Genomic DNA, 22,067 nt, shown 5'->3' with positions numbered 1-22,067 from the left:
AATTTAAGAAATTCTAATTATATCCTTTTATTCAAATTATGAAAATACCCCCTCAAAAGTTGAAAAATTCCTTGCATGTCCATGAATTCAGAAAATATTAATTAATTAAACGGTTTAATTGATTATTATTTTTATTATTATCTAGTAGTCCTAAATAATGATGATTTATACATGTGCTGTATGATAAATGGACAGATGATCATGGACTGTATCATGTGTGTACTTGTGATTATTATTATTGGGGCTTATGAGCCTCTATTTTTATTTCTCGTTTATTGTTGGGCCTGCATGCCTATGATTAAGTTGTAATCATACGAGGAGGCATAGCGGGAGCATAGAAGTAATATGTATATGTGCAACATGTCATATTAGGAGACCAAATTATAAAAACCTCTCTTTCGATAATATTAAGTTGGTAAACATGACGTAATTAGATTGGCCCATATTGTCACGGATTTAGCTGGTTTTGCCTAAGTCGTGCGGCACCCTTGCGTGTCCGTTCGCAAAGGTCAGTCTTACCGAAGCCTCCTATGGTCCCTTAGGACCCACAAAAGAGAGAACAGGATAGAGAAAATGCCTCACTCGGGATCCACAAGCAAACATCTCCGAAAATACTTCATAGACAATGCAAATTACAAATAGACTTTACAAGCTCTGAACAGTTGCACAACAAAAGGTAAAATAGTCCATTATAGACTGAAAATCTCTCACACGTGTCCACATGACACAACCTTTATTTACAAGCCTAAAGCAGCCACCAACCCAACTAAAATGGGACTATTAAGCCTTTGGCCGTCTCTCTACATGCTGTATAAAGCATGAACATATCAAAAGACACGGATATACATAAGCATTACATCAAACATCCTGTTTAGAAGTTTGTCCGTGACATTCTCCCCCACTTCTTCCTTCGACGTCCTCGTTGAAGCCGTTGCCGACACTACAATCCCTCGCCTTTGTTGAGTCTTTAATCTTCTGCTCCAGCTATAATGTGCCTCTTGGCTCCCAATTGCTCTCCGTTGTTGTTTTTGAGTAGTCAAACCTTTGATCCGCCATGCTACTTCAACTCACCAATGACTCTAACTCTGGTGTGAGGTTGGCTGAGTTGTGTTGATATTTGTTGATTCCTACGGATCCTCCAAATAAAAGAAAAGACCATCCTTACTGCGCTAGTCTCTCAAATGCCTCATGTTGCTTAAACTGGGTGGATGCTTGTTGGAGCTTTAACGAGCATCGTCTCACAAACTTCTGAAGTTTTGGGTCCTCCCTCCACAAAATTTGCCCATTGACTCTTCTTTCACTTAGTTGTCACATCCAAGTAGGTTCGCATCACTTTTGCTTTCGATTGACATTTCGTTGGGAAATGAAGTGGACAATCTACTCTCAGTAGCACTGATCACTATTGGTGAGGATTTGACAACTATTATCTTTCATTATCTTCGAAGGGTCTTTGAACTTGTGTAGAGCTCCTTTGCTAGATAGATAAGAGAATTGGGGTACTTGGTTTCGCCCAGTCTCTTAAGGGTTGAGAAGGCAAAGGTTACTTGACTTCGCCCGCCTCCTTGAGGTTGTACTCCATGCATCGAGCTGGTTACTGGCCTTCGCCTGCTCTTTGCTCACACTTCTGAAGCACTTGAAGTGTTTGCACTCCTTGCGTTGAGTTAGCTACTGTGATTCACCTTCTCAATGCCATCGAACTTCTAGAATGTAGGAAGTTTTCACCCCAACTTGGAGTAATTCTCTAATAGATTTGGTCGCCTTTGGGATTGTACCGTCTTCTCCATCAACCCTACCGCCTACTCCCCTGAGTAGCTAAGGTACAGAACCGCGTACTGCCTACTTCTTTCCTTGGTCGTGCACTCTTGCATGACCCGAAGTCCTTCACTTTCGGCTATCTTGATGAGAAACTCATTGACACCGGTCTTACGAAGTTCCTTGGCCTCTGCCCTTCAGCCTTGTCTTGGTACTTGGAGTTTGCCTCTGTATGCTCCACCTCCTCGGCCCCTTTCACGACTAAGCGCTCTCCCTCCATGAGAGCAAGGGATCAATGACTTTTACGGAAGTCCCGTATCTGCGGTACCATAGCGCTGCCATGCCCATGGCACTACTATCCTTGCCTCGCATCTGCATCCCTTTTCTTCACAATTAGTAGATATGCCTCTGTGGTACTCCTCCGGGTCCACCTCCATTCTATATGATGCTTGATTTTGGGTAGCTAAGTCCCTCTGGACTCATCGTCGCTTCCTTGCCCTTTTCAACCCCCCGCTTCAACACCTCTGTGTTCTCTAAGCAGCTCCCTTTGGTCGATGGAAAGACAGACTGCAATTCCCAAGTATGGCCTCTGCCATCATGTTGTAGGGTTTGCTCCAATTCTGTTCTCCTTAGCTTCCTTGGTAGCAACGTTCGCTTACTCGACCTTGTCCTCTGACTTGTCAAGCTCCCTTAAGCGAATATTAGCTATGGAGCAGTCCAACTCTCCAGCTGCTTTGATCATACCTCTATATGATCAAGTCCCTCCCATGGGACTCACTGGTACTTGCATTCGAACTTTTTCCTTGGTGGAACACAGCCCCCATATGCTGATGACCAAGGTTTTCATCCGATGCAAAATTCGATGCATGCACGGAAGACCTGCCTCTGCGGTACCATGGCCTTCACTCCGTGAATCCATAGCCCTTCTTGTTATCGTGTTGTTCACCGAAGTGAAGTTTCCAGTAGCTCCCGATCATACCTATGTATGATCCAGTCCCTCACGGGACATATTCATATGTATCGCATTGCCATGAACTATTCCACCACGATCCGCTGCACCATGTCGCCTCCTGGTGACATCTCCATTGCATTATGATTCTTGTAGGATGAACTCGAATTGTGGTCCCTCCGTATGTGGCCTATGCCAATACATCATAGGGTCTCTTCCACCTTCGATTTTGTTCGCTCCTTTGGCAATCGACCTTCATCTACCCACTCTTAGGTTACACCTAAATGAAGCACCACTCTAGGATAGTCCGTCGCCTAGTAGCTCTCGAAGTCCCCCGACTTCGCTGCAATTAGTGCACCATTGTCTGGATCCTGGGCCTCTGCCCCTACCAGCATAATCTTCGCTGCGCACCGCTTCCTTCGTAGTAACTTGAATGGAAACACTGTGGCATATTCTTCAAGAGTACCCGCCTCTGTTTCCTCTTGCCATGTGCTAAGACCTTTTGAACCCAACTTTGCCTCTGCAAATTGAGTCGCCTTAGTTCCTCCATCAAATGCTCCTCTGAGATAGAGTGCATGTGCCCAAATGTTCCCTTCATCTTTGGCACCATGCAAGATGAGTCCGCTCCATCCGAATGAATGACCTATGGAACAACATGATCCTGCTCTTGCCTCTGCAAGAGTTCATGTCCTTGACCTCTGTCCAAGGAATGTACTATGCCTCTACTCCATGTTCCATCTTCTATGCTAGCTCCCTTCATGCGGCTTGGGTACTTCACCAAGTTACACCCAAGTTACTCCACTCCTCATTTTTGCATTGAGTTGATGGTGGCCCTCGCGCCCACCATTCCACGGGTTAGCCCTCCCTTGAGTCCGATCTCCATATCGACTCCAAGTGTGCCTTCATTTGTATTGCTTTGGGTCGCTCCCCCACTTGATCTCGCAATGCATCCACCAATGCATTCTCTCACGATCAGATCGAGGAGGTGAGTACTTAAGTGCAGAGTTTACCCAATTCCTCAAAAACTATGAGATTTTATCCCAATGGACACCTCCTTATACACCTCATCTCAATGGTGTGTTTGAAAGGAGGAATCATACGTTGTTAGACATGGTATGATCCATGATGAGTTTCGCTAACCTACTCATCTTATTCTGGGGATATGCCCTAGAGACCACAGCTTATATTCTGAACAGAGTTCAAATTAAGTTGGTAGTGTCAACACCATATGAGATATGGAAAGGGAAGAAGCCCGATCTTAATATTGTTAAGATTTGGGGTTGCCCTGCTTATGTTAAAAGACACAACCCCGATAAGTTGGAATTAAGGATGGAGCGGTGCAAGTTTGTGGGATACCCAAGGAAACTTGTGGGTATTATTTCTATCATCTTGAGGACCAAAAGGTCTTTGTAGCCAAGAGAGTGATGTTCCTTGAGAAGGAACACATTTTTGGTAGAGATAGTGGGAGCATGATAGAGTTGAGCGAGGTTAGAGAACCTAGCTCAAGCACCACTCTAAAGCCCGTGTCTATTTAGGTACCTAATACACAAGTTCCAACTATTTGTAGGTCCGATAGAGTTTCCAATCCTCTTGAGAGATATGTGGGACATATTATAGGAGAGGATATTAAGGATGTTAATCCTCAAACCTACGAGGAGGCTATTATGAGTATAGATTCCGGGAAGTGGCAAGAATTCATGAATTCTGAGATAGATTCTATGTACTCCAACAAGGTTTGGAACCTAGTTGATGCGCTCGAGGATATTGTACCTATAAAGCAAGACTAGTGGCTAAGGGGTATCGTTAAAGGCAAGGTGTTGACTATGATGAAAAACACTATGATTATGAGATCTAGCAGATGGATGTAAAAATCATATTCTTCAATGGGAACCTTGAGTAGGAGGTGTATATGATATAACCCGAGGGATTCATGTCCAATGACTACCTAAATAAGGTGTGCAGGTTGCTTAGATTCATTTATGGACTAAAGCAAGCTTCCCGAAGTTGGAACATAAGATTTCATGAGATAATAAGATCTTATTATTTTGTTAAGAATGAAAATGAGTCTTATGTATATAGGAAGGTAAGTGGGAGTACTATAACCTTTTTGGTGTTATATGTGGATGACATCATGATAATTGGGAATGATGTAGGAATGCTATCCATAGTAAAGACTTAATTATCTAGACACTTCTCCATGAAGGACTTAGGGAAAACATCATATATCTTGAGGATTCGGATATATAGAGATGATCCAAGAGGATGCTTGGCTTATCCCAATCTAGGTACATAGACACCATTGTCAAAAGGTTTGACATGAAAAATTCCAAGAGAGGTCTTATACCAATGAGACATGGGATATGACTTTCTAAGAGTATGTCTCCAAAGACTTTTGAAGAAATGGCGAATATGGATAGGATACCCAATGCCTCAGCGAAAGGATCTATCATGTATGTTATGCTATGTACTAAGCTTGATATAGCACATGCTTTGAGTGTCACAAGTAGGTATCAGGCAGATCCTGGCTTAGAGTACTGGAAAGCAGTAAAGTATATTCTTAAGTACTTAAGAAGGACTAAGGATCTTTTACTAGTATATGGAGGTAGTAGCATTTGGGTTGAAGGCAACATAGACTCAAGTTTTCAATATGATGTCGATGATAGTAAGTCGAATTCGGGGTATGTGTACATTCCGAATGGAGGAATATTATGCTGGAAAAGTTCCAAGCAAGATACTATTGTTGACTCGACCATAGAGGCGGAGTACATTGCTACAACAAAGGCAACAAAAGAGGAAGTCTGGATGAAGAAGTTCATCATAGATCTAGGAGTCATACAAGGTAGTGAGGAGCATATTCCCTTATATTACAACAACAACGGGGCAATTACTTAAGTGAAGGAACCCAGGTCTCATCAGAAGTGTTCTGAGAAGGTTCCTCCTAATTAGATGACTCGTGACCCGAGGAGATCTAGGAGAGGAAAGAGTTCCATCCGAAGATAACATTGCAAATCCACTAAAAAAGCCATTGTCTCAAATTGTCTTTGAGCATTACAAGGGTCTAATAGGGATCATACACATAGGTGATTAAATTTAGGTCAAGTGAGAGATTGCTAATTATATGTGCTCCATAAGCCAATCATATGAGTGATAACACATATGACTTGACACGTAGTCTTTTTGCTTATTATATTTTGGTATTTTATCACTTTATATTGACTATTGTAAAAAAAAAAAAAATATATATATATATATATATACATATATACATATAAACATATATATATATATATATATATATATATATATATATATATATACATACATATATATATATACATATATACATACATATATACATATATACATACATATATACATATATATATATATATATATATATATATATTTATGTATATATATATACATATATATATTTATGTATATATATATACATATATATACATATACATATATATATATATACATATATATACATACATACATACATACATATACATATATATATATATATGTATATGTATATATATATATACATATACATATATATATGTATATGTATATATATATATACATATACATATATATATATATATATGTATATGTATGTATGTATGTATGTATGTATATATATATATATATGTATGTATATATATATATATGTATATATATACATATATATATATATACATATATATATATATGTATATACATATATATATATATGTATATATATATATATGTATATACATATATATATATATATATGTATATACATATATATATATATACATATATATACATATATATATATATATATGTATATATATATATATATACATATATATATACATATATATAAATATACATATATATAGTGATGTTTTTGGATCTGTGTAATGAGAATCAGATCATGATGAGATTATGTTAATGAGACCGATTCGCCTTTAAACATAGATCCTAAATAATCCCCGTCATAGGTTACTCGAGAGGGACATCGAGATAATCAGACAAACTGGTGTGTTATATACTTATCCATATGATGGATGTAGTTGGTCTCATAGCTGCTCATGTGGGGACACTAGGGATATAATACAAGTGCTCATTAGAGAATGAGTTCACTGATTGATCTACTTACGAAATGCTGGATAGTTGATGATGCCTTATTATTAGATAGCGATTCCGTAGTCCTAGTAGTGTATCTGGTCCTTTGACTTGAGATACCAAGGATGTCTTGTATGAGTGCTCCACTCTTTGATATCAGACATATATGTTTGGATGTCCCAAATCTAGCACAACTAGTCTTCGGGAGTCGTAGTCAATCTTACGAGGGCTATTGAGTGTCGATAGAGGATCATCTACTCTCGGTGTCATAAGAGGAATATCTCATGTATTCTTACTCAAACAAATCCCTAGCTAGGGTCATTCAGATTAAGAGAGAAAGAGTTCTCCGGGAGAATCCGATTAGAGCAAGACTCGAGTAGAAACCATATGGGTCTAACAATACTATGCTCGATATACGGTCTCTAGGATATTAGATGGATGAGGGACTATAGGTACATGGTAACTAAGGACAGACATGTCCAATGGATTAGATTCCCCTATATCGTTTGGAGACTACAGCATAGTGGCCTAGTACGTCTATAATCGATAAGTCAAGTGAATTATTATGAAGATACTAATTCATTGAGTCAAAAGGAGTTTTGATAGGTATGACTCACAACTAGCTCGATATTGGGCCTAGAGGGTCACACACATATGATAGACATTGCGATGAGTAGATGTTCGGATATAATATATTCGCTAGAGCCCCTATTTTATTGGATATCTAATAAGCCCCTGAAGTATTGGATCTCATAGATGAGATTCAATAAGAGCCCATGAGAGATTATTGGATAGAGATCCACTAATCTAAGAGGCTTGAGTAGTTGGATAGAGATCCAATACCCAATAGGGGAGGATTTATTAGGATTAAGTTGAAATATGATCTCTATAAATATGAGGAATTCAATGGTTCATAGGCTAGAGCCTTTGCTTGTCTCTCCTATTCTCCTCCCCCTCTTCATCTCTTGTCTCTCCTATTCTCCTCCCCCTCTCCATCTCAGAGTAGACCTGGAGTTTTGAGGAGCATCGTCGTAGTCCTATTGTTTGGATCACTACTAGAGAAGAGGACGCTTACCTCCTTCACCATCTCCTAGAGATTTGCAAGAATTCAGGGATATACGATCTTCCTAGGTAACACAGTTTATCTTATATGCAGTTTTAAGTTTCACCGATTTTTGTGCATCAATCTTCGTATGATGATGAACATTTATTTAGGAATAGGGGATTTTGTTTTCTGTTCTTCTACTACGCATGTGATGTCGCCCTCAAGATTTCACAATAGTGCTAGATCTGGAACTTCCAGACCTGTAAATCCGATATCAAAGAGTGGAGTACTCATACATGACATCATTGGTGTCTCAAGTCTAAGGACCAAATACACCATTAGGACAACAAAATCGCTGTTTGACAATAAGGTATCATTAACCATCTAGTATTCCGTGAGCGGATCAATTAGTGAACTCATTCTCCAATGAGCATATTCACTATAGTCCTAGTTTCCCCATACAAATAGCTATGAGACCAGTCATCTCCATCATATGTATGGGTATATAGTATATCAGTCTGTCTAGTTATCTCGATATCCCTTTCGAGTATCCTATGACTAGAATTATTTAGCGTATGTGTTTGAAAGCCAATTGGTCTCATTATCATAATCTTATCACGATTCGATTCTCATTCCATAGATCCATAGATATCACTATATATATATATATATATATATATATATATATATATATATATATATATATATATATATATATATATATATATATATATATATATATAATAATAATAATAATAATAATAATAATAATAATAAATACTATAAAATGATAAAATATCAAATAATATAATAAGCAAAAAGAATACGTATCATATCACACATGCCATCACTCACATGGTTTGTAGGGTATTTGTAACTAGTAAACATGTCACATAAGCAGACTCTAAAGTTTGTCAACTCAAACTTGATGAGAGGAACTTATATGTTATATTTTTTAAAATATAAAGATTATTTTAGATATAAGTAAATCATAATAACTTAAATGATCGATAGCCAAAAGTATATAAACCTTAACCCTATATTGAAAGATCATATTTCATCTGTTTTGTTTTCCACCAAAAGCTAAACCATTTAATTAACTAAAAGTTATTGTATCATCTTTGGCCAATTTATCGAATTAAAATCTTCATAATTATTTTTTACTAGGGACATTTTTTTAAAATACTAATTTTATTCTCATAAATATTTTGAATTGATTGGCATAAATTTTCTAAACCCTTCTACTCCTCTTTCTCCCCTTCTCCTTTCCTATACTTTTTCCACCGTCCTCTTCTCCTCGGTCCCACTCTCTCGCTCTCAACTCCTCTTCCTCTTCCGTGTCGTCCCCTTTAGTGTTCCTCTCCTCCTCCTAATCCACCTTCTACTCCATATAATTTACTCAGAAAAGCTCATGTTATATTAAAAAATAAATTGAAATACACTTTTCATGAAACATATCAAATTCTATATAAAATTATTTTAAATTTATCATTAAAATATGAAAATCAGTATAATACTTTTTAAAATCATGTTCTAATATAAGAGTTTGAGATGATTTAATCGAAGTTGATCCCATTATGGTAAAAAAATAAATTAAAATATATTCTTTCAAAGAATACATCGAAACATGTACTAATTTTTATAAAAAAAATAAATTTATAATAAAATAAAAAATATTACAATCCTTATTAGAATCATATTCTAATATAGTCCTGAAAGTTTGAGATAGTTACACTTGAAAATGAATAGAATTACACTTGTTCAACTAACCTACCTTAAAATATGCCAAGCTTGATATTTAATTATCCAAAATCAGCAAAAAAGAATTCATTAGAATCATGTTTTAATTGAATATTAAAAATTTTGTATGTTTGATTGAAGCTGACTTGTTATATTCGAAAATAAATTAAAATATATTTATTCCCATAATCTATAAAAAAATAAATTCAATGATTAGTTATCCTAAATTTAACAGAAAATTAAAAAACCTAGGTATAATTTTGTTAGAAGTAGTATTTTCTAGTAGAATCATAAAAGTTTCAGACGGTTTGGTCAAAGTTGACCCATTACACTTGAAATTAAATTGAATTTCTCTCGTTCATACAACTTATCCAACAAAATATAAAAATCAATAATTATTTTTTAAATCATAAAAATATAAAATATATTGAAATATTTATTTAAATAATATTTCAATAGAATTATGAAAGTTTGAGGTTGTTTATTGAAAGTTGAACCCGCCACACTAAAAAATAAACTAAAATACAATCAATCATGAAATCTATCTAAAATATATCAAATTTGATCATTAATTAACTTAAATTTATCATAAAAAAAACTAATTTAATCCTTGTATGAATCATGTTCTGGTGTAATCCTGAAAGATTGAAATGGTTGGATGGGACTTAGCCCTGTTACACTTGAAAATGAATACGATTATAATCGTTTAGAGAACTTATCAAAACATAACAAATTCGATAATTAATCATTCTAAATTTATCATGAAATAAAAAAAAAAAACAATTCTTGTCATAATTATATTTTAATAGAATTGTGAAAGTTGATTATGCTTACAAAACCTACTCATATCAAATTTGATAACTAATTTCTTAAATTATTAAAGTTAACAAATTAAAATCTTTGTTAGAATCATGTTCTAGTAAATATAGGAAAGTTTATGATCATTGGTGAAAGTTAATCAGGTACACTCGAAAATGAATTGAAAAACATCATAGAACCTATCTAATTGAGGATTATATAATTGAGTGCATTTTCAATCAACATTGTATAAATTACTTTAAACTTGTAAATCCACATATGATTATAACAATGATTTTTTTTTATAATTTTTTTAAAAATATTTTTTTAAATTTCAGAAGTATTTTTGGATGAGGAGACAAAGGAGAGGGTGGAGAAGAAGACACAGACCGGAGAAAGTGAAATAGATAAGGAGAGGGTAGGAGGAGAGAACGAAGGTGGGATAGTTTGGGAAAGTATTAGGGGTAACTCAAAGTTCTATTGAATTTGATTGGATCCTTCAATAAAAAAAAAAAAAAGACTGAATTTTATCTTGATTTCCATATATTTGATAGAAAGAATAAGGATATTTTTATCTAAAAATCAGGATAACTAAGATAAAAGCGATCATAAGAGACAATCTAGTAGCAGGTAATACAGGATATTTTTTCCTGTAAATTGCCCGACATCCTTCAAAACCTCGTGGTCCACGTCATTGAATACGCCGTGTTTTTAGTTCTGATGTTTTTAATGCACTCCAAAATCGTATGATATCATGAGTAGTAGTTAAATAGAACCAACAGTTCCAGCAGACACGATGATGGAGGGACATATGTGTCATATCGAATCTGGTATTACGGCAACTCTGTGCTGGATTTTACAGCACCTCCACTGCGGTCTCTCTCTCTCTCTCTCTCTCTCTGGAGGATCCATGGCTTCCCTCTTCTTCCTCTTCCTCCTCCTCTTGCCTTTCGCCATCCTCCTCCTCGTTCTTGCTGCAATCGTCCGTCCCCGGCCGGTCAGGATCCCCCTCAAGGGTCGCCACGTGCTTGTCACCGGTGGATCCAGCGGCATCGGGCTCGCCCTCGCCCTCCGCGCCGCCGCCGAGGGTGCCCGCGTCACCATCCTCGCCCGCGACCCCTCTCGCCTCCAGGACGCTCGCGACGCCATCCTTCTCGCCACCGGTGTCGACGTCACCATCCTCGCCGCCGACGTTCGGGACCCTGAAGCCGTCCGCCGCGCCCTCGAGGCTGCCGACCCCGTCGACGTCCTCGTCTGCAACCACGGTGTGTTCCTGCCGCAGGAACTCGAGCGGCAGAGCCTGGAGGAGGTCCGCTTCATGGTCGAGGTCAACCTCATGGGTACGTTCCACCTCATCAAGGCCTCCCTTCCCACCATGAAGCAGAGAGCGAAGGAGAGTGGCCTCCCGGCCTCAATTGCCATCGTGTCGTCCCAGGCCGGCCAGGTATCTGACATATTGCTTCCAGGAATTTGTACTGGATTTCTTCCTGATGATGCCATTTTGTTCATCCGGGACACGTTCTGACAACAATCTTGCTGATGATAACTAAGAAGAAGGGTGTTTTGCTTAACAGGTAGGAATTTATGGTTACACAGCATATTCGGCAAGTAAATTTGGGCTTCGGGGACTGGCAGAAGCTTTACAGCATGAGGTTATTGCTGATAACATCCACATAACTCTCGTATTTCCTCCAGATACAGACACACCAGGACTTGCTGAAGGTGTGGACAACTGCCTTTACTCTGATCGCTGTCATACTTTTCCATTTCCTTTTCTGAATGCTTGTTAATTAAACTTATTCCACATACATAATTTAGATTCTCTATGCAATGTCTGATAAGGTTTGCCATTTTGATCAGAAGCTGATCTTCTGCTATTTAAGATCTGTACGATTGCTCTCATGCATTTCATAACTTCTGCCTTACTCTGACCGCAGATTTTTGACTGAACTAACTTGGCAAATATAATTTAGGGTCTATATGCTATTTCCAATAACTTTTGTTATTTATATTAGGTACTTTATGTAGATGTAGCAATTAGCATTCATGTCGACGTTGACACTTAAGCTCTAGATCCAAATCATTCCTAGACTAGATTCTTTTTTTTCCAAAGGGGAGAACTTGTATTACTTAAAAGCAGCGAATATAACTAGTGTTAGAAGAATTAACACTCATAAAGGAAATAAAAGGATCCAATCAGTGGCCTATCCACAAAAAGGAACTTGACAAAACCAGCCAACCAATCAGAATAACAGTTCCCTTCCCTAAATATATGATAAGCATTAACACACCCGAGGGATTCCATTGGCCTTTAATATTTCTAACAATGTTAAGCAGTTTCTAATACCCTCGAAGAACAATGATTCCTTTACCATCTTAGATGAGTGGATTTCAATATCCAAGAACCGCACATTCTCCTCCTCATCAGGGAGATGCAACCCTCCAAGCACAGTAGCAAAGGTTTTGTCAATAAAAATTTGTAAATCTGCAGCCACATAATTATAGGAAAATCTAGGGACAACATCATATGCACAGCGGAAGAACATAAAATAAAAAATCTGAATTTTCCAAACAGATATTTGTTGTCGTGTGAAAATTGATACACAAAAACCCACGAAACTTAAATTTAAGTGTAAGATAGATACGTTTTACCTAGGGAGATCGCATATCCCTAAATCTCTGTAGATCTGTAGGAGAGGATAAAGGAGGTCAAGCGTCTTTCTCTCTAGCGATGGATAGGTATAAAACATATCAGTCTGTCCGGTTATCTCGATGTCCCTCTTGAGTAACTTATGATAAGGATTATTTAGGTCTGTATTTAAAGGTGAATCAATCTCATTATCATGATCTCATCACGATCTGATTTCCATTGCACAGATCCATGGACATCATAATATATTTATGCAACAAGCAATATAAAATAATAAATTACCATATTAATAATAATAAAAAAACTATGTCATGTCACCCGTGCCATCACTCACGTAATTGGCTTGTAAGGCACCAATGACTAGCAATCTCCCACTTGACCTAAAGCCAATCACCTATGTGTCTGATCCCCATTATACCCTTGTGATGCTCAAAGATAATATAAAATAACGGTTTTGTTAGTGGATCTGCGATGTTATTTTCGGATGAAACTCTTTCCACTACTATATCTTCTCGGGCCACGATCTCTCTAATAAGCTAGAACCTCCTCAGAACATTTCTGACGAGACCCGGGTTCCTTTATTTAAGTAATCACCCCGTAGTTGTCGTAATTTAAGGGAATTGACTCATTGCTTGGCACGACTCCCAGATCTATGATGAACTTCTTCATTCAGACTCTCTTCTTTGGTGCCTTTACCATAATAATGTACTTCGTCTCTATGGTTGAGTTAGTAGTAATATCTTGCTTGGAACTCTTCCAGCACACTGTTCCTCCATTCAAGGTGAACACATACCTTAAATTAAACTTGCTATAATCGACATCGGATTGAAAGCTCAAGTTTGTGTAGCTTATAGCCCTGAGGCTACTTCCTTCATATACTAGTAAAAGATTCTTAGTCCTTCTCAAGTACTTAAGGATATACTTTTATTGCTTTCCAATGCTCCAAGCTTGGATCAACCTGATACTTGCTCGTGACATTCAGATCATACGCTATATCAAGCTTGGTACATAGCATAATATATATGATAGATCCTATTGTTGAGGCATACGGTATCATATCTATGTCTGCCCTTTCTTTAGGAGTCTTTGGGGACATACTCTAAGAAAGCGATATCCCATATCTCATCGGTATGAGACATCTCTTGGAATTTTTTATACAAAACCTTTTGACAATGGTGTCTATGTACCTAGATTGGGACAAGCCAAGCATCCTCTTGGATCTATCTTTATTGATCATATTGCAAAATATGGGACGATTGTTAGGATCGGAGTGGCACTAAGAGGGGGGGTTGAATTAATGCAACGGATTAAAACTTGTAAGTTTAATAACGTATTCGTAAATATGAGGAGATTTCGTTTCGATAGTAACTTAAGTAGATGAAAATCGAAAGCTAGCAGTAGTGTAAATAACAATTTCAAGAAAGTAAGAACTCACACATTCAAGGAACACCCCAATTTAAAATGGTTCGGTCAAAATGACCTACATTCACTTGAGAAGCCTTCTTCAAAGAGGCTTCAAACTTCCATTAGCAAATCACTTTGAAGGGGAAGGACAAATACCCCTCTTACAACCTTTTACAGTGGTTCACACTCTTACAAATTTTCAACGAGAAAGAATGAGGTGAACACTCAAGCAGTTGAAAACAAGACTTGCTAAAGACTTTGCTAAGGCTTTTTTTTTTCTCAATCTATTGCTTCTCAAAAATTGTAATCTCAGCTGAGAATTGAGGGGTATTTATAGGCCCCAAGAGGATTCAAATTTGAGCTCCAAATTGGAATTCTCTTGGATTCTCGGAGCTGGTGGTGCCACCGCCTGTCAATGTCACATTGATCGTGTACTGGCGATGCCACCTCCTGTCGGTGGCGGTGCTACCGCTTGTCAATTTTCACATTGACAGTGTTCTGGTGGTGCCATCGTCGGAACTCTCGGGTTTTGGGCGGTGCCACCACCCGAACTCTCGGGTGTTGGGCGGTGCCACCGCCTAGTCCGGTGGTACCACTGCCTGATCCTTGGGTTCTGGGCGGTGCCATCGCCCAGTCCGATGGTTCCACCGCCCGATCTTACCGGTTATTGGTTGGGCTTCAAATCCGGCCCAAACCAAGTCATATTTGGGCCCAGTTGGCCCCTAACCAGGATATAGGATTATCCCTTAATCCTAACCCTAATTACATGCAAACTATGCAACTAAAAACATAGTCCTAAGCAAGTTTTTAACCGGCAAACATCGAATCTCCTTCCAACGAGCTTTTCGGCGATCTTCCGGTGGACTTCCGATACACCCTCGGATTTCTTCCGGTGGACTCCCAGTAGGCTCCCGATCTTGTGGTGAGTTCAGCGAGTAGCCGAGCCTTCTCGGTGATCTCCGCGAACCTCCGATGATCTCTTCGGCGGACTTCCGAAAACTCCGACAAGTCCCCGATTTCTTCTCGGTTGGTTCCGATAGCATCTCCGACGAATCTTTGGACTCTTAAACACCCATTGAACTTGACTCTGGTATCCTTGTTTTATGTTTTCAGGCTATCGTAGTTAATCCTGCACACTTAACTCAATAATATGGATTAGATTAATTAACCCATCAATTGATTTCATCATCAAAATATGAGATTCAACAATCTCCCCCTTTTTGATGATGACAATCAATTGATGACGAGGTTAAACATTACTCCCCCTATTTATATGCCATATTATGAGAAGATAAAAACACTTGAATTCAATCTCTTTGAATTCAAGCTTAAACTGATAAGTTCCATCCGTTGAACTTATCGTTATTCTCTATAAGCATGAGCAAATACGAAACTTCATATTTCTCATAATTTCAAGCTATGAAAATTATTTTTAAGTCGAATGATAAAAGACAATTATCACTTCGACAATAGATCAGAATTTTCAACATGAATTTCATGATATAAATATAAGGCATGATTACATATGATCAACCAATCTAAGAACTTGCGATATTCTCAAAGAGTTTTGCGATGCATATAAGATATTTGCATTACACAAGCTTTTGTAATTCATATAAGTCATGCTATCGATGCATATAAGACATTTGCATTACACAAGCTTTTGTAATTTATATAAGTCATGCTATCGAATTGGCACAAGTCATCACAAGTCATGTTTTGCTCATTCTTCTCCCCCTTTATCATCAACAAAAAGGAGATGAGACTTTAAGCGTACAATTTGTGATCATAAAATCATTAGAAAAGGAATTCAGCATTAAGATCGATCATCCAAAATTCATCTCATTAAAAAAAAGTCACCATTTATCCAGAATTCATCTCATTAAAAAAAATTCAACATTCATCCAGAATTCATCTCAGCATTAATCCAGAATTCATTTTTTAAAAAAATCATCATTCATCCAGAATTCATCTCATAAAAAAAAATCAGCATTCATCCAGAATGCATTTCAAAAATTCAGCTTTCATTCAAAATTCATCTCATTAAAAAAGCATGGCTTTCATACAAAAGAAAGAAGATGACAAAACTTTAACTTGGCATTAAGAGTAATCATACAAGGATCGCATGTTAAGGTAACAGAATAAGAAGGTATATCGATTAATCCTTAGGAGGAAATCCATAATTCTTATACATGACATCTATTTTTTGATTCATTTGTAATCCATAGTTCTTATACATGACATCTATTTTTTGATTCATTTGTCGCAGTTCCTTCAAAATTTCAATTTACTGAATTTGAATTTTCTCTTGTTATGATTTGAGTTGTTCTTGTTGTGATTTGATTTGATGCAATTCTGTCATAATGAGTTCTTGAGAAGATAAAGCAGAAGTTGAAGGTGTTGTACCAAAGGGACTAGGAGGAGGAGATTCATTTCCTCTAAAAATTGGTGTTTCGGGGTGTTCTACTAGTGGGAGAATTGGATCAGTCCTTCTAGGTTGCCTAACCCATATACCATTGCTAAATGTGCACCTAAGTCTTTTCAGTAGATTTATATTGATGGTGTTAAATCGATCAACTTGAATTATTTCTTCATCAAGTGAGACACAAATATCATGGGCAAGTATTAATCGAGTGATTAACCCCCCATATGGTAACATAGTGTCTTTAGCTATTATATCCTACATGTGTTGCCGAATTAAGTATCCAAAGCAATTATGTTGTCCGATCATAATCCAGTACATGGTGCTTAGCTCTATTTGACTCATTTCATCAAGATGAAATTGCTTGGGAAGTAGTATGCTAGTCATGATGTGATGAAGAATTTTAGAGTTAAAGGATAGTAAGTGCTCACAACTTTTGGGTATCATGCCTAGGTTCGGATTTTCAAAGATAGTTTCTAAGGCTTCAAAGTAAGTTGCTCCGATTACATTGATATCCCATTTATTTTTAAAGTAATAGCCTCTATCCTTTTCAGTAATTCTAATTAGTTCACAAATAGTACTATCAAATATTTTAATTTGTGTTCCTAAAAGGTAAGTACTTAGGCTTTCGTTGTCCACACATAAGTTTGCATAAAATAGCCTAACTAACCTAGGATAAATTGGTTCATTGATTTGTAAGAGAGGTAAGACATCTAAATGTGCAAACCATCTAATGGGTTCTAGGTTTCCTAGTTCATCTAGATCAACATGTTTACCCTTATGTATAGTTCTTGTTTCGAAATTTGGAAACCTAAGAGCTACTTCTTTGGATCTAAAAAGATTTTGTTCATATGAATCTGCTTCAACCCTTTTCCATTTTATTCTTGTTGATCTCTTAGGAGTCATTATCTAGACAAAATGATAGATCAAGAATATGAAACTGAGAAGAGTAGGCAAAATAATGAGAAGAGGAAGGAAATTTTTCATATTTTACCTTATGGAGAATTCCTTGAAAGATAGAGAGCTTGAATCAACAAGAATCCCTCTCCTAGGCCTCTAAAGGTTGGAATGAGGATTAGAGAAGTTTTGAAGGAGTTGTGGGAGATTTAGGGAGAGTTCTATTTAGGGAGAATTCTCACGGGTTGGGAGTGGTTCCACCGCCGGCCTTAACCCCTTTTCTTTCTTATAAAGGAGATCTCGGGTGGTGCCACCGCCAATCCGAGAAGTGCCACCGCCTAGCGACTGAGCGCTCAGGCGGTGCTACTGTCGGTTCTGGCGGTGCCACCACTAGCATGACAAGAAAGAGAAAGAAAAATTTTCTTTCCTCCCCCTTTTTGTTTTTCAGAGGTGTTTGGCTTAAGATAGGATAGGATCTTGGATTGCACTTTAATATGTCATTTGGAATCGAAAAAGAAGGAAGAAATCAAATCCACAAAAGAATGGAAAGAGGATGAAAAACTTTTCAGAAAATACATTCAAAGAAGCTTATTCTCAGGGACAATTTAACATGCCTAGTTCCCTTCTAATGAATTCAAATTGGTCTTCATTTAAGGCTTTTGTAAAAATGTCTGCTAATTGATGCTTTGTGTCAATAAACTCTAGAACGACATTATTGTTAAGGACATGATCGCGCATGAAATGATGTCTAACATCAATATGCTTAGTTCTAGAGTGTTGAATTGGATTTTTAGTAAGACATATGACACTTGTATTATCACATTTTATGGGAATATTTTTCAAGTAAATTCCATAGTCTTTTAATGTATTCTTCATCCAAACAACTTGTGCATAGCATGCACTTACAGCAATATATTCGGCTTCCACTGTAGATAGTGCAACTGAGTTTTATTTCTTAGAAGTCTAAGAAACAAGTGCATGTCCTAAAAATTGGCATGTTCCGGATGTACTTTTTCTATCTATCCTGCATCCGCCAAAATTGGCATATGCATAAGCTATTAAATCGAATTTATCGGATTTCAGATACCACAATCCTAAATTGGGAGTTCCTTTAAGATATCTAAATATTCTTTTAACACTCTTAAGATGAGATAATTTAGGATTAGATTGAAACCTAGCGCAAAGTCCTACACTAAACATGATATTCGGTCTAGTCATGGTGAGATAAAGTAGACTACCTATTATTCCCCTATACGTCTTTTGATCGAAATTCTCACCATTTTCATCCATATCTAACTTCATCGAAGTACTCATAGGAGTGTTTATCGCTTTTGAACCATCCATGTTAAATCGTTTTAACAATTCTAATGTATATTTAGATTGATTAAGAAATATAACATCACTAAGTTGTTTAATTTACAATCCTAAAAAGAAAGTTAATTCACCCATTAGACTCATTTCAAATTCATGACTCATACACTTGGCAAATGATTCACATAGTGATTCATCCGAAGAACCAAAAATAATATCGTCAACATAAATTTACACAATAAGAAAATTGTTTTCAAAGTGTTTGATAAATAATGTAGTATCAACCTTGCCGTTGGTAAAATTATTTAAAATAAGAAAGGAACTAAGCCTTTCATACCAAGCTCTAGGAGCTTATTTCAAGCCATAGAGAGCCTTAGTCAATTTGAATACATGATTAAGAAGAAGAAAATTTTCAAATTCGACAGGCAGTGGCACCGCCAGTACACGGTCAATGTGACATTGACAAGCGGTGGCACCGCCACCGACAGGCGGTGCCACCGCTAGCTTCGAGAATCGAAGAGAATTCAAATTTGGAGCTTAAATTTGAGTCCTCTTGGGGACTATAAATACCCCTCAATTCTCAGCTGAGATTATAATTTTTGAGAAGTAATATATTGAGAAAAAAAAAGCCTTAGCAAAGTCTTTAGCAAGTCTTGTTTTCAATTGCTTGAGTGTTCACCTCCTTCTTTCTCGTTGAAAATTTGTAAGAGTGTGAACCACTATAAAAGGTTGTAAGAGGGGTATTTGTCCGTCCCCTTCAAAGTGATTTGCTAGAAGAAGTTGGAAGCCTCTTCGAAGAAAGGCTTCGCAAGTGGATGTAGGTCATTTTGATCGAACCACTTTAAATTGGTGTGTTCCTTGAATGTGTGAGTTCTTACTTTCCTGAAATTGTTATTTACACTACTGCTAGCTTTCGATTTTCATCTACTCAAGTTACTATCGAAAAGAAATCTCCTCATATTTACGAATACGTTATTAAACTTACAAGTTTTAATCTGCTGCACTAATTCACCCCCCCTCTTATTGCCACTCCGATCCTAACAATTGGTATCAGAGCTAGGCTCACTCTCATATTTGGTTTAATACCCAAGAGAGATGGCTTACTCTAGCATGCATGAGGGTCATTCTATTACACGTCCACCTATGTTTAATGGGTCGGATTACACGTATTGGAAGACTTGTATGAGGATCTTCCTCATTTCCATGGATTTCGAGCTTTGGACTATTGTCGAAAATGGATTTAAAAAATCTTCTTTTCCGATGAGCGAATGGGATGAATTAGAGAAGAAAGTTTTTGCTTTAAACGCAAAGGCTATGAATGCCTTGTTTTGTGCATTAGATAAAAATAAATTTAATCGCGTTTCAATTTGTGATTCGGCTTTTGATATTTGGAGAACTCTTGAGGTCACTCATGAAGGTACTAGCCGAGTGAAAGAGTCCAAAATCAACATTCTTATGCACTCTTGTGAACTTTTCCGAATGAAACCAAGTGAGTCCATCGGAGATATGTACACTCGTTTCACGGATGTCATCAATGGACTCAAAGCTCTTGGTAAAGATTTTTCTAACTTTGAACTAGTAACTAAAATCTTAAGATCCCTTCCAAAAAGTTGGGATCTAAAAGTTAGGGCCATTTAAGAGGCCAGGGACCTTAAAACATTTCCTCTTGAAGAATTTATTGGGTCTCTAATGACCTATGAAATGACATGCCATGCTCATGAAGAGCTCGAGAACCCCCTTCCAAAGAACAAGAAGGATATGACGCTTACATCACAAGAAGACCACTTGAAAGGAACATCAAGTGATGAGGACAGTGATGATGACATTGCACTTTTAACTCAAAAATTTTAAAAATATATAAGAAAGAACAAATTTAAAAATAACACCAAAAACAAACATGAACATAAAAAGGACCAAGTAATATGCTACGAATACAAGAAGCCGGGGCACTTAAAAAATGAATGCTCCCAAGCCAGGAAGAAGTAACCGAAGAAGAAGAAAGCTTTAAAAGCGACTTGGGATGATTCAAGTGATTCAAAAAGTGAAGAAACTAGCAACAAAGATGAGGCAAACTTTGTGCTAATGGCTTTAGAAGAAGAGGTATGTGATTTAATTAATGAAGATTTATCTTTCGATGAACTTTCTATCGCTTTTCATGAATTATTTGATGAGTGTAGAACTATTAGTAAGAAGTTTAATCTTTTAAAGAAAGAGCATGTCTTACTACAAAATAAGCTTGGTAGTCTTCAAACTCCTCCATGCTCTAAGTGTGAACACTTAGAAGTAATAAAAAATGAAAATTTTCTATTTAAAGAGACCTTAAACGAGTTTGAGGTCGGTAGCAAGGGATTGGACATGATCCTTGCAAACAAGGGTCACGTCGCAAATAGAAGTGGAATTGGTTTTGTGAGAGGATCCCACCAAAATCCTACCACTTTCATTAAAGGACCCACATTACACGTTTCACCTTGTTTGAAATGCAACTTTTGTTGTAAATCCGGACATGTTGCTTACAAATGTCCATTTAGGAAAATTAGTCCACATAATTTGATATGGGTTCCTAAAGGAACCAAAAATACTTCAATGATGAATAACAAAATTGGTAGATCAAGTTTTGAGGCACCCAAAATCAAATGGGTACCTAAAAACCATCCTCTTTTATAGACAAACCCACAAACTAGGAGCAAGAGATGGTATCTTGATAGTGGATGCTTAAGACACATGACTGGAGATCCATCTCATTTCTCTATACTCACTAGCAAAGAAGAAGGGTACGTTACCTTCAGAGACAACAACAAAGGCAAAATCATTGGCAAGGGAACCATAGGTAACAAATCATATTTTTCAATTGATGATGTATTACTAGTTGATGGATTAAAACATAATCTCTTAAGTATTAGCCAATTATGCGATAAAGGTTACATCGTTAGATTTGAATCTAATACATGCATTATTGAAAAACCAAATAATAACTTGT

General features: G+C 37.0%; 1 protein-coding gene across 1 annotated transcript in view; it reads left to right on the top strand.

Moving 5' to 3' along the window:
- Positions 1–11,191: 11,191 nt before the first annotated feature.
- LOC135648639 (3-dehydrosphinganine reductase TSC10A-like) overlaps positions 11,192–22,067 on the top strand; it is a 44,326-nt gene continuing 33,450 nt past the window's right edge. The window contains exons 1-2 of the mRNA XM_065166511.1: positions 11,192–11,850; positions 11,981–12,128. Of these exons, the coding sequence (XP_065022583.1) occupies positions 11,203–11,850; positions 11,981–12,128 (796 nt within the window). The 5' untranslated portion in view covers positions 11,192–11,202. The remainder of the gene's footprint in view (positions 11,851–11,980; positions 12,129–22,067) is intronic.

The sequence above is a fragment of the Musa acuminata genome, chromosome BXJ3-9, assembly GCF_036884655.1.
Source record: "Musa acuminata AAA Group cultivar baxijiao chromosome BXJ3-9, Cavendish_Baxijiao_AAA, whole genome shotgun sequence".
In the NCBI taxonomy this organism is placed as follows: domain Eukaryota; kingdom Viridiplantae; phylum Streptophyta; class Magnoliopsida; order Zingiberales; family Musaceae; genus Musa; species Musa acuminata.
This window is presented reverse-complemented; position numbering and strand designations above follow the sequence as displayed.